This window comes from Schistocerca cancellata, chromosome 6 (assembly GCF_023864275.1).
Source record: "Schistocerca cancellata isolate TAMUIC-IGC-003103 chromosome 6, iqSchCanc2.1, whole genome shotgun sequence".
In the NCBI taxonomy this organism is placed as follows: Eukaryota; Metazoa; Arthropoda; class Insecta; order Orthoptera; family Acrididae; genus Schistocerca; species Schistocerca cancellata.
The window spans coordinates 439,949,312-439,962,737 of record NC_064631.1 but is presented as its reverse complement, the minus strand read 5'-3'; the positions used below and the strand labels follow the sequence as shown (position 1 = coordinate 439,962,737).

The window sequence follows — 13,426 nt, the reverse complement described above, 5'->3', positions numbered from 1 at the left end:
AAGCGTGCACTGTATAAAATTTAAGATAAAAAAAGTTTGGTAAGCTGTCTCTGTTTGAGGCATTAATGCAATTAAAAATGTTTATTTGTCTTACTCATTCTTAGTATCAGATGCCTTACTGCACGACCATAGCTCAGTGGATGTAGTTCCAAATGTTATGCCTGTAAGAGAGATATTATGCATGCATCAGCACCGAAAGATGGCTGTTCTATATTGAGAGACATATGCCACACCCATTTTTGTAAGAAAAACTGGTTGTGAACTAGGAAAAGCATGTAGGTTGTAAAATATTATGAGAGTTTTGGAAACGTTACGCAATTTCTTCTTTTTCGACAAACTTTTTGCTATGTACTGTCATTGTATGTTACTTCAGTTTTCTGTATACACCAGTCTATCATCTGACACCACTTAGTGAAGGATGCACAATCTACCTGCTTGGGAATATGATTTACAAAAACATACAGATGTAGACAACATTATTAGGAACTGGAAACAGTGCTTTTGATAATTTCTTTCAGGGTGAAAAGACAGAGGACACACGTAGCCTACTTAGATTTGGAGTTCCTTTAATTATTACCCTGTCTCAGTAAATATATCTTATAAGGGGAATCAGATTAAATTTACATGAATTAACTTTGGCCCATCAGTTATTGTCCAGACTGTGAACTACTGCGAAACAAATCCTTTTTTTTAAAAAAAGGAAATTACAAGTGTAGTTCTGTACAGACTTGTCAACTGCAGTGTAAATAAATGAATGTAGCTGGAGTTGATTATAACAGAGGAGCTAGGCAACACAAGGGCTACTTTAAAAATAAAATATTTTATTCGTTAGAAAAACTCTGCTGTTGTGGCATTAGTTATCTCAGCAACTCTAGCAGGCAGACTAAGAATCGACCTCGCAGTTCACAAATAATTGGTCGGACTGTTAATTCCACATTGTACATCAACACAGCTCTCTACAAAATCTTTTTAAGCTCCTCTATGGTCTCACATGTGGAAAAAGTTCAAAGTCACAATATGAACTGGAATCCTGAAAGGTCACTTCCGCTGTTGGCCACTTGCCACCAAGAAATCAAAATCGTGCGAACTTTACAGACTTGTGTCCTGAAGGCAGAGTTACTCACCTTTCGACTCAGAGCTGCTCTCCAGTCTGAATACCAAAGTCTTGTTTATATGCATTACCCTCACTTTAGGTTGCTTCCTTTTTGTTGAAACTGTTGTCTCTTCCTTAGCATGCCACTCTATCCTAGTGATGTGCCTTACTTTTCAATTTGTTATAGCTTTTGGATCAATTGACCAGCATCAGTATGATGAGTGTCACATCAGATTGCACTTAAATGTGGATCAGTATGATATGAAACACTATGTATTGTAAATGAATAGATCCTCACAAAATATTATCTGAACATGAATATCCTATTATTAACTTAAGACATGTATAGTCTGGATATTTTTGATATTATCCACGTCAGTCACTCGTGGTGAGAGTTCCATCTGTGCATCAGTGAAGGCGCATTAGTGCCAGATGGCCAAGCCCCACAGACTAGCCCAGCTTTGATCCCCATGTACCTGCTTCAGTGTTAAGTAACTTTGTCCACTTTGAGTGGCACAACAGAGAATATTTTATGGAAATAGCAGCACTTTCAGCTTTCCTAACAGCAAATACCATGATCCTATATATCCAATATACTCAAAGACATCCTGTCCTGCAGTATTTCAAAATGAAATACCACCTGTGTTTTCTTAGCCAGATTGTGAGCTTAGAGCTTAAAATTTGTTCTCTATTCTGTGCTCCTCTCCAGAATTCTGTATCACATTTAACACCCACACTCAGGAATTCTCTTGTAATCTTTTGTGTGAGTTGGAACTTCTGTCGAAGCTACTCAGATTCTCATTGTCCATACTGTAAATACAGGTCCGTTCAAATCAAAATGCATGTTCATACCGTAAACTCGCATTATCTCCTATGGAAATGATGCTTTATGCCATCCCAACAGAAGAAGTTTCTTTCTGTGAAGGAATAATGCAAGGCACTTTCCATGGATTCTTCCAAACAGCTTCATCAGTGGATCAGGAATGCATCAGTGGAGGTAAAGAAGAATAATAAAAATGGAAAAAGATAAATTTATTATTTTTGTGTTGCATGTCAATTATACTTTTCTTTACCTGCTAAACAAGAATGTGTTGTAAATATTTTATTGATACTATGTGTCTTTGCTTCTTTTCTTCAGTTGGGTCAATGGAGAATCATGGGTCTGTTGTTGCACATCTGCTATCCCAAGTGAAGATTGGTATGGACCTTACCAAAGTTGCTTTACCCACATTTATCCTTGAGAGGCGATCCCTGCTGGAGATGTACGCTGATTATTTTGCTCATCCTGATGTGTTTGTAAGGTGAGATAGTTTCTATATTGTAACAGGAAGATTTCTTTTTGGGAGGCGTATAAGATTGCAGCACATATGCACATTGGAGTTCTTGGGGTAGGTTTACACTGGAGCCTAGCTGCTGGGACATCACTGCTTGCTGCTGCTTTTGTTCCCCACTGACATCCTTTATCCTGTCGCTGTTTATAGTGCTATTTGAGTGGATTACTGCAGTGTGTGAAGCAGAAACTACGTTCTGTTGAATGTCTGATGGCAGTAATAGTGGATCATTCATGACAAAAATGCGATTATTGAAAACGAGACAGAGGAGGGGGTATGGATGTATCCTTTGAATGTAGCTTGTCCGCACTGCAGATACTTTCAACAGCTCAGAAATTATCTAGGACCATTACAAATGTTAATAGAATAAAAACTCCTTCAATTGTCAGCAGGGGCATAGATATTGAGGAGGTCCAACCTGCATCCATTTTGTGTTTATTTAAAGTTGCTCATGTTAAAATATGGCAATTATTAATTATAAGGGATATGAGGTTAAATTACTGTCATGAGTGTTAGATTGCAAAGTTTGGCAGCAGTGAGATGTGCCACGGTGTCTATTAAATTGCAATGCCAAGTTGAGCTTTGGCGCTCTACTTATTGGAACATTTCATGGTGACCATCTTTCTGTTTTGACTGCTGCCAACTCTAGTGATCTAACAGCGGCAGCATTATAGTAGTGGGGCAAACTCATTTTGCGTGTGTCAACTGAAAAATAAATAGTATAACGAATGTGTTTCAACATGAACTACTCTTTGATATGCTTCCACAAAACCCTGTTAATATCTTGTTTAATTAATGCCAGAGCCACTGATTAACTGCATGCATGTGTGTCTAAATCAGCATCATTGTGTAGCATACAGATACATTCCCTGCTTTCTTCGCACCTCTCTCCCCACTGAGGTCAAAGCTTACCACAACACCAATGAATATCAACTTCTGTTGATATCTCTATAGTGGAGCTACGGCATCTGAGATAAATAAGAAAAAAAGGTTTAGTCATGATAGTGATCACCAAAAGGTAGAACACTTTTAATATTTTAATGATGTAACAACAGTATACCCATAGGCACCTACAAGGGGAGGCAGTAGGGGACACTTGTGCTCCCCCTCCCCTTCTCCTCCCCCTCCTCCCCAGAAACTGGGGTACAGAGTTTTTATTCATATATTGAGTGGATAACGATCAGTTGTCCGCGATATAATGTGTTTTTTATGCCAGATATTTTGTTTAGCTCATGTGACGTGACTTGTCTTGAAACATTCCAACGCATTTATATAAAAAATCGGAATTGTAAAGTGGTGGCTGCATCCTAGGGTCATTGTCCAATCACCAAGCTCGTATTTGTTTACAAATAAAAGTAGAGTCTGTGGAACTCCTAAAACATTTCGTCACACTGATAGCAAGAGCAGAATTGTAGAACTTAGCATGACAGATGTGTTGGTTGGCCGGTTCATCTGAGGTGATATTTCACAGTAAGTTCTTTTTATTTATATTTTGGAGGAGTGTAGTATTACTAAATCATTGTGTTAATTTAATCATGCTAGCCTTACACGACAATAAATGTAACTTTCGTGTGATCCATTCAGTACTAAGGTTAGGGGATTACGATTTAATTAAACCATAAATAGTCTGTTTATAGGGCCTTCTAAATGGATTAAAAATAAGTTTGATGCTCTAGAAGACCCATTGGGGAACAACACTTCAAGAGTGGAAATGTGACTTTATACATACTGTAATGTATAGAATAATGTTTCTAATCAAATGGAAAATGTTTCATTACTCAATTATAGGGATGAAATTACTATGCCCATATGGCCTGCTGTGTGGGGGAAGGGGGAAGCCAGAGAGTAGCCATACTATAGTTTGGCATACCAAAATAAATAATTTTTCTTTTGATTTATATTTCATTCCGGTACTGGTTCTAAAGGACAGCCCACCCTCCCTTGACATGCCACAGCTACAAATTATGCTTTAAAATGTGCAATTTTGATAGCATTCCAGATTATGTTGATCTGGAAAACAGCTAAAATTGATAACAATGTTGAAGCAAACTGAAAACTGTTGAATACACCAAAATCACATAAATCCAGCATGGCAGATCTGGTTTTCTGCCATAAGCCATAGCAGTATAGCATATTCAGTGGAATGTTACGGGTAGAAATTTGCCACAGTGTTCAGATTTGCAGCTTGTGTTATGTTCTGATGACTTGCTGTGATGGAAGGTAACAAGGTTTCGTAAAGGCTCTTCAGGGCTATGTTCATGTTCACTTCTGGTACTTACCTTTAGCTGTGAATGTGAAATGAAATTAAATTAATGAAACAGTCAAGGTCAAGCAGTTCACTGTGTAATGGCTAATGCAGTGCCGCGTACAATTAGTGTCAGCTCATATAGATTGGCAAGCATAGTGTAAGCATCACGAAAACCTTAGAATTGCATTGATGAATTCATAGGGTGTACAAAGTAAGATGCTGCAAGGTTACGACATGGCCATCACACCTTTTCATTTAAAGTTAAATAACTTCAAAATAGAAGTGTAGAAGCAGAAGTCACCACAGCTGAATCACAATCTTCAATTTACCGAATGGAGCTAATCAGCCAATGAAAATAACCTTAATCTACTAACTGTCATGCTAATACTGTCAGCTTTAATAGTTACCTTGTTCTAGTGAGTAAAATATTGCTGTAATTTTATTTTATTTTATTTTGTTTTTATTTTTTGAACAGGTCTGTTGTTAGGAGCTGGGATTCCCAGACAATGATACGCAAGGACATTTCAAGTTGTTCACATTCAAGTAAACAAAACACGTACTGCTATAAGTAAAATTATTTGCTTATGTTTCTTTACTTCATAGTCAGGAAATGATTGATAAGAGTAGCATCTGTATAATGTTAAGGAACATGGATTCATCATAGAATGTTTGTTTCAGCCTATACATAGAACACAGGAAGGTCGGATTGTATCTTCCCCACACCGCCTGTCATAGTCGTCGCTGCCTTGGCTGGGAATGATTCATCTTGTTTTGATGTTGATGTTTTGATCAAATCTCTTCAGTGTTTATACGAAAGTTTTTGTGCTGCTTTGCAACTGCTGTCAGCTTACATGGTGCACCAATGTGTGGTGCTGCAATAGTCGTTACACAATGACTGGTTTATTGTTGCTTTGTTGGGTATTACGTTGAATGGTATCATTGTATGGAGAATGCTTGAGTCTGGAACAGGAAAGAAGTTCCATTATCCAACAGTAAGGTGAACTGAAGACATGTCTTCTAATATTGAAGAAACATAGTTAAACATAGCTAAAAGAGTGGATTTACTTCACTCTCCAAATGGACTATAGTACAGATGTCACAAATATGGCGCAGTAACTTGTTTTGTACATTCTGACCCTCATAAAGGTGTGAGAGAAGAGTTTTAATTTCCAAACCACTTAAGTCAATAAACATTTTCAGATTGAACTTTTATTTTTTTTAACATAGTTATTCCTTGGAAAAAATGCTGGTGTTTGTACAGATAGGCCCAAGGCAATGTATAGTCACTTAATGGGGCTGACAGCAAAAATGAAGAAAGTTGCACCACACTGTTGAAGCACACACTGTATAATATGTATTGGCTGCCAAGTATATGACCGAAGCCCCAGAACTCTTGATATTGTTTTAACAGACCCTGTAAAGGTTATAAACTGCAACAAGGCAGGGGCTCTAGACTCAGAGTTATTCATACTATTATGTGGAGACATGGCTCCTACGTACTGAAGTAAGATGGCTCTCTTCCAGAAAGATTTTAAACGGAATATTTGAACTGAGGTCCAAGGTTTTTATGTTTCTCAGTGATGAAAACACTGGTATATTATATGAAGAATTTTTCATTGATAATCAGAAGTTATCGATATCGACCTTTTTCCCTGATTGGCGACTCCATGGTGTGTTGTGTGCACCATGACCAAATAGTGGATAGAATTGGAAGGAAAATCAGCATTGGCCGTATTTTGTTGTTTTATTGTCAGCAACCCCTCCCCCCCATGAGCCATGGACCTTGCCATTGGTGGGGAGGCTTGCGTGCCTCAGCGATACAGATAGCTGTACCGTGGGTGCAACCACAACGGATTATCGTGACAAGATGTACACGAAGTCCACGCATACTACAGTAGTACAAGCTTATATGCCAACTAGCTCTGCAGATGAAGAAATTGATGAAACGTATGATGAGGTAAAAGAAATTATTCAGGTAGTGAAGGGAGACGAAAATTCAACAGTAGGAAAAGGAAGAGAAGGAAACATAGTAGGTGAATATGGATTGGGGCTAAGAAATAAAAGAGAAAGCCGCCTGGTAGAATTTTGCACAGAGCATAACTTAATCATAGCTAACACTTGGTTTAAGAATCATGATAGAAGGTCGTATACATGGAAGAACCCTGGAGATACTAAAAGGTTTCAGATAGATTATATAATGGTAAGACAGAGATTTAGGAACCAGATTTTAAATTGTAAGACATTTCCTGGGGCAGATGTGGACTCTGACTACAATCTATTGGTTATGAACTGCAGATTAAAACTGAAGAAACTGGAAAAAGGTGGGAATTTGAGGAGATGGGACCTGGATAAACTGAAAGAACCAGAGGTTGCACAGAGTTTCAGGGAGAGCATAAGGGAACAAGTGACAGGAATGGGGGGAAGAAATACAGTAGGAGAAGAATGGGTAGCATTGAGGAATGAAATAATGAAGGCAGCAGAGGATCAAGTAGGTAAAAAGACGAGGGCTAGTAGAAATCCTTGGGTAACAGAAGAGATATTGAATTTAATTGATGAAAGGAGAAAATACAAAAATGCAGTAAGTGAAGCAGGAAAAAAGGAATACAAACGTCTCAAAAATGAGATCGACAGGAAGTGCAAAATGGCTAAGCAGGGATGGCTAGAGGACAAATGTAAGGATGTAGAGGCTTATCTCATGAGGGGTACGATAGATACTGCCTACAGAAAAATTAAAGAGACCTTTGGAGAAAAGAGAACCACTTGCATGAATATCAAGAGCTCAGATGGAAACCCAGTTCTAAGCAAAGAACGGAAAGCAGAAAGGTGGAAGGAGTATATAGAGGGTCTATACAGGGGCGATGTTCTTGAGGACAATATTATGGAAATGGAAGAGGATGTAGATGTAGATGAAATGGGAGATATGATGCTGCGTGAAGAGTTTGACAGAGTACTGAAGAACCTAAGTCGAAACAAGGCCCCGGGAGTAGACAACATTCCATTAGAACTACTGATGGCCTTGGGAGAGCCAGTCCTGACAAAACTCTACCATCTGGTGAGCAAGATGTATGAGACAGGCGAAATTCCCTCAGACTTCAAGAAGAATACAATAATTCCAATCCCAAAGAAAGCAGGTGTTGACAGATGTTAAAATTACCGAACTATCAGTTTAATAAGTCACAGCTGCACAATACTAACGCAAATACTTTACAGACGAATGGAAAAATTGGTAGAAGCTGACCTCGGGGAAGATCAGTTTGGATTCCGTAGAAATACTGGAACACGTGAGGCAATACTGACCTTACGACTTATCTTAGAAGCTAGATTAAGGAAAGGCAAATCTACGTTCCTAGCATTTGTAGACTTAGAGAAAGCTTTTGACAATGTTGACTGGAATACTCTCTTTCAAATTCTAAAGGTGGCAAGGGTAAAATACAGGGAGCGAAAGGCTATTTTCAATTTGTACAGAAACCAGATGGCAGTTATAAGAGTCGAGGGACATGAAAGGGAAGCAGTGGTTGGGAAGGGAGTAAGACAGGGTTGTAGCCTCTCCCCGATGTTATTCAATCTGTATATTGAGAAAGCAGTGAAGGAAACAAAAGATAAGTTCGGAGTAGGTATTAAAATCCATGTAGAAGAAATAAAAACTTTGAGGTTCGCCGATGACATTGTAATTCTATCAGAAACAGCAAAGGACTTGGAAGAGCAGTTGAACAGAATGGACAGTGTCTTGAAAGGAGGGTATAAGATGAACATCAACAAAAGCAAAACGAGGATAATGGAATGTAGTTGAATTAAGTCAGGTGATGCTGAGGGAATTAGATTAGGAAATGAGACACTTAAAGTAGTAAAGGAGTTTTGATATTTGGGGAGCAAAGTAACTGATGATGGTCGAAGTAGAGAGGATATAAAATCTAGACTGGCCATGGCAAGGAAATCATTTCTGAAGAAGAGAAATTTGTTAACATTGAGTATTGATTTAAATGTCAGGAAGTCGTTTCTGAAAGTATTTGTATGGAGTGTAGCCATGTATGGAAGTGAAACATGGATGATAAATAGTTTAGACAAGAAGAGAATAGAAACTCTCAAGGTGCTACAGAAGAATGCTGAAGATTAGATGGGTAGATCACACAACTAATGAGGAGGTATTGAATAGAATTGGGGAGAAGAGGAGTTGGTGGCACAACTTGACTAGAAGAAGGGCTTGGTTGGTAGGTCATGTGCTGAGGCATCAAGGGATCACCAATTTAGCGCTGGAGGGCAGCATGGAGGGTAAAAATCATAGAGGGAGACCAAGAGATGAATATGCTAAGCAGATTCAGAAGGATGTAGGCTGTAGTAGGTACTGGGAGATGAAGAAGCTTGCACAGAATAGAGTAGAATGGAGATCTGCATCAAACCAGTCTCAGGACTGAAGACCACAACAACAACAACAACAACATTGTCAGCAAAATCGATTTTTGGTCACTCAGCTATAACCACAAGTTTCAAGCTTGTGGTTATAGCTTGATACCAGTGCCTACCAATTTTAATTGTATATTACAGCACTGAGGATGGTCACTAAGTGACCGAAAATCGATTTTGCTGACAATAAAACAACAAAATACGACCAGTGCTGATTTTCCTTCCAATTCTGTTTCTCTGATATCTTTGACATGGTTCATATTTTAAATACAGGTCTGCAAGGAGGTGGCATGACAACTTTCTTAGCACATAACAAAATAACACCTTTCAAGATAAATTTGACTGTTATTAGTTCACAAGTACTGAACAGCAAGTTTTTTGCATTACCTACTCGTATATTATTTTTGGAAAACAGTGAACTAGTTCCCATATAAGATTTAGTTCGAGACATTACTACACGTTTAGAGGTTCTTCAAAGAAGTTAATAAAAGCCCTTTCCAAAAATTGCACAAAATATAACTGGATAAGAAATCCATTTTGAGGAAGAAGTAATCACGAAAGAAACTTTCATCTATGTGACTAGCAACAGTACAATGCAAGGTGCATGCGAAAAGAAAACTCTGCTACCTTTTTGGATGGGCACAAAAAACGACTATGGTTCTCCTTCTTATCCAAGTTTTAGTGCCATTTATTACAACCTACATGTGTGAAGTGTGTTTTCTTAGTTATTGTACTTTAAAAATAAATAGAGAAACAGCCTTAATGCTGAAGAGGACTTGGGAGTGAAGTTAAGCTCAATTGAGCAGAATTATCAAGCTCTGACTAAAGATAAACAGCAGCATGCTTCCAGCTGAAAGACGCAGGTGGTCCTTCATAAAAATCTAAATTTGAAAACTGTTTAATTACTGATTTGAAAGACTGATTTAGTGCTGCAAGTCTGATTTGAGCCTGATTTTTCCCCTCTAATGTACTAAACTCAATGTTCAGTGTACTACTCTCTTGCACAACTGGTTTATATTATTTGTAATATATGTTAAATGTTAGTCCTTTCTGGTGCATTGAATATTTGTATCAGAATAATTTAATTTCGTATTATTTGCCACAAATAAGTACCACATGTCAGCATGAATGACTGTAAAAAAAAGTGCTTCCTTGAAAACATATTATTTGTGAGTGTCACATTTCTACCATACACAGTAGTTGGTAGGCATGGCACTGAGCAAGATGGCGAAAATTATTATTCCCATACCTTTCCTCACCCCTGCGGCAGTTGTTGCTCGGTCTTTTGCACCCATCTTCATTTCTCCCACACCCCATTGTGCGTTATAAAGTAAACAAGCTATAATGGTACTCCCAAGTTTCTAAAAAGTCATATGGTACGCAGTGGCAAAACGTCTGGGAACTCCTGTTCTGGAGGATTACCAAAGTCAGTCTGTGGAATTTTTAAACATTTTGTTCTATGTAATTTCTTAGTTTTTAGATCATACACTAGAAAACACATTCTAGAAAATCACCTTACTTAGCGTACTTTAATTCTTTTTCCTTAATACATGGCATTTATGGTTATTTTAGCCCTGCAATGCCACATATTGACACCGAACATTTCAAATGTTCATTGCCTCTTTTTAGGAACTGTCATGGAGAAAACATCTCAAAAAATAACTTTGCAAGCACAGGTTAAATCATTTTTTCAAAGTAGCGAAACTGGAATCATCCAATGAAGACCTTAAAGAAAGTGCTGAAGATATGAAAAGTTTAGGAAAATAGTTCTGGTTTCACTTCTTGTTTCAGTCTGACGTAATCAGTTCAGAAGACAGAAACTATTGTATTAGCTTTTCTCCATTTCCAACTCCATATATTTCTTTATTTATTGACAGAAGTAAGTTAAGCAATGCTGACGGATTTGAAATATTAAATAATATATTGGCATGTGGTGAGAAAGAAAGCATTTGAAATGGAATGTTGCATAACATGCGGTCTATAGGCACTAAGTAGGAGCGACTCATGGAGCCATTTACATCAGCATCAATAAGCATCACAATTTTTGTACTGCAGTGCCTTCATTTCCATTAATTTGTTTCATAATTTTTAGTAGATACAAGTTGTGTTCCAATTTTAAATGTTCGAGCAATTTATGACAATATAGCTACTGATATTTTGGGATACGGACCTGAATGAACATCTTATACTTCAACAGAACTGAACACCCCCTCCCGCTGCCCCCCCTCCCCCCCTCACACACAGAACGAAAAAGAAAAAAAAAAAAAATCTATGCCCCTTTCTTATTTATCACACGACTGGTTTCGAAGCCTAAAGCTCCTCCTTCAGTTGCCATCAACTGTGAATCAAGTAGAGGAGCTACTAGCTTACAAGAACTACTAGGTTGATGTATCAGAATTAAAGGTAAATCTGTGAAAAGTGGTATTGCCCACATAATTAAGAAATCGTAAATGTGGGCAGTTGGGCCAGTCAGTCATAGGGATCACTTCCATACCAAACAAATGAATGGGACTGGAACGAAGGCAGTAACATAGAAGAAGGGACCTGGACAAAACTGAAAACATTAATAAATAAGTAACTGAAGCAGTGTGTAGGAGCCATTGAGGTGGGGAACTGAGATAATAGCTGAAAATGAGGAGAAAACGAGGACTGACTGGTCTATCCACTTACGTAAGTGTGGTTTACAAGACTGATAAAAAATAAAACTAAAAGTATAAAAATAAATATAATAACACGCAAATGTAAATGTTCAGCAAAAATGCCCAAAAGACAAAGTTACAGAATGCATAACAGTAAAAATAAAACTAAAAACGGGTATTGGATAGTTTGTAAAAATATATCCAAAAGTTATGCAATTTAACAATGACTGCTAAAGCGCTGCATGAGAGTGATGCCAACCGATATCATCTGTAACTGTGCATAGACTCATCTTTCAACAACCAAAATAATTTTTAGGTATAAAAAGCTTAGTCAGGATTAAAATAGTATAAACAACAGGAAAAGCGATATAAATGTATGACGGCACGGTACATCCACACAGTACCAGATGTAATAAAAATAAGAGAGAAGTAAAACGGCTATAAATTAGAACGACAGACAGCTTGTAAAGAAACTAAGCTTACATGGAGTGAATGACAACACTAAATTAGGGTACAGTATGGCTGGTGTAATGACTGAGTTGTTAAAATGAAATAACATAAAATATATTAAATACATGCAAGTATCAGCAGTAAAATAATTTGAGGTACTGAAAATAATGGACGTTCGGAAGATCCAGAAGGTGCACATCATTTAATACATAAGAAACTCATAATTATTTAGAATAAACTTGTATTTAAAAATAGTTTGTTCATTTAATGTAAAAAAAGTCACAACAAGAAACTTTCTGGCAGATTAAAACTGTGTGCCAGACCGAGACTCGAACTCGGGACTTTTTGCCTTTCGTGGGCAAGTGCTCTACCAACTGAGCTACCCAGGCACGACTGACGCCCCGTCCTCACAGCTTTACTTCTGCCAGTACCTCGTCTCCTACCTTCCAAACTTAACAGAAGCTCTCCTGCGAACCTTACAGAACTAGCACTCCTGAAAGAAAGGATATTGTGGAGACATGGCTTAGCCACAGCCTGGGGGATGTTTCCAGAATAAGATTTTCACTCTGCAGCGGAGTGTGCACTGATATGAAACTTTCTGGCAGATGGACGGGCTGTGAGTCGTGCCTGGGTAGCTCAGTTGGTAGAGCACTTGCCCGCGAAAGGCAAAGGTCCCGAGTTCGAGTCCTGGTCTGGCACACAGTTTTAATCTACCAGAAAGTTTCATATCAGGCACACTCCGCTGCGGAGTGAAAATCTCATTCAAGTCACAACAAATTTTCCAATTTATTTTAAATATTATTTAACCAGAATAGCTTGAGGTATGACCATTTGACTGTATATTATTAACTTTATTTCCATTAAAGAGCGATTTGTAGACCTACGTACTCTGATGTAGTACTTTGCCAGCTATTATCCACTTTTACTTCATACACTACAACTATCACATGTAGGTTTTGGAGTTGTTCTAATGAGAATTAGAATATATAACAATGAAAACAATCAATTAATGATAAAATTATTTAATTGGATAGATAAAAAATCTACTCAACAAGTGGCGGCAGAATACACACATAGAAGATTGTTGTGATTGGCAAGCTTTCAGAGCCAGTGGCTCCTTCTTCAGGCTGAAAGGTTGAAGGGTAAGGAAAAAGGGTGAAGGAAAAGGACTGGAGAGGTCTAGGAAAAGGGGTAGATTTTGGTCTCCCATGACCCGCAGTTGTTGGTGACTTTCCCAAAAATACCCATTTTCCTAGACGTCTCC

The 13,426-nt window shown here is 37.9% G+C and overlaps 1 protein-coding gene across 1 annotated transcript in view; it reads left to right on the top strand.

Moving 5' to 3' along the window:
* The window catches only part of LOC126190687 (oxysterol-binding protein-related protein 9-like), a 528,891-nt gene that overhangs the window by 452,197 nt on the left and 63,268 nt on the right, over window positions 1–13,426 (top strand). Inside the window, 1 exon segment of the mRNA XM_049931146.1 lies at window positions 2,232–2,394. Within this exon segment, the coding sequence (XP_049787103.1) occupies window positions 2,232–2,394 (163 nt within the window).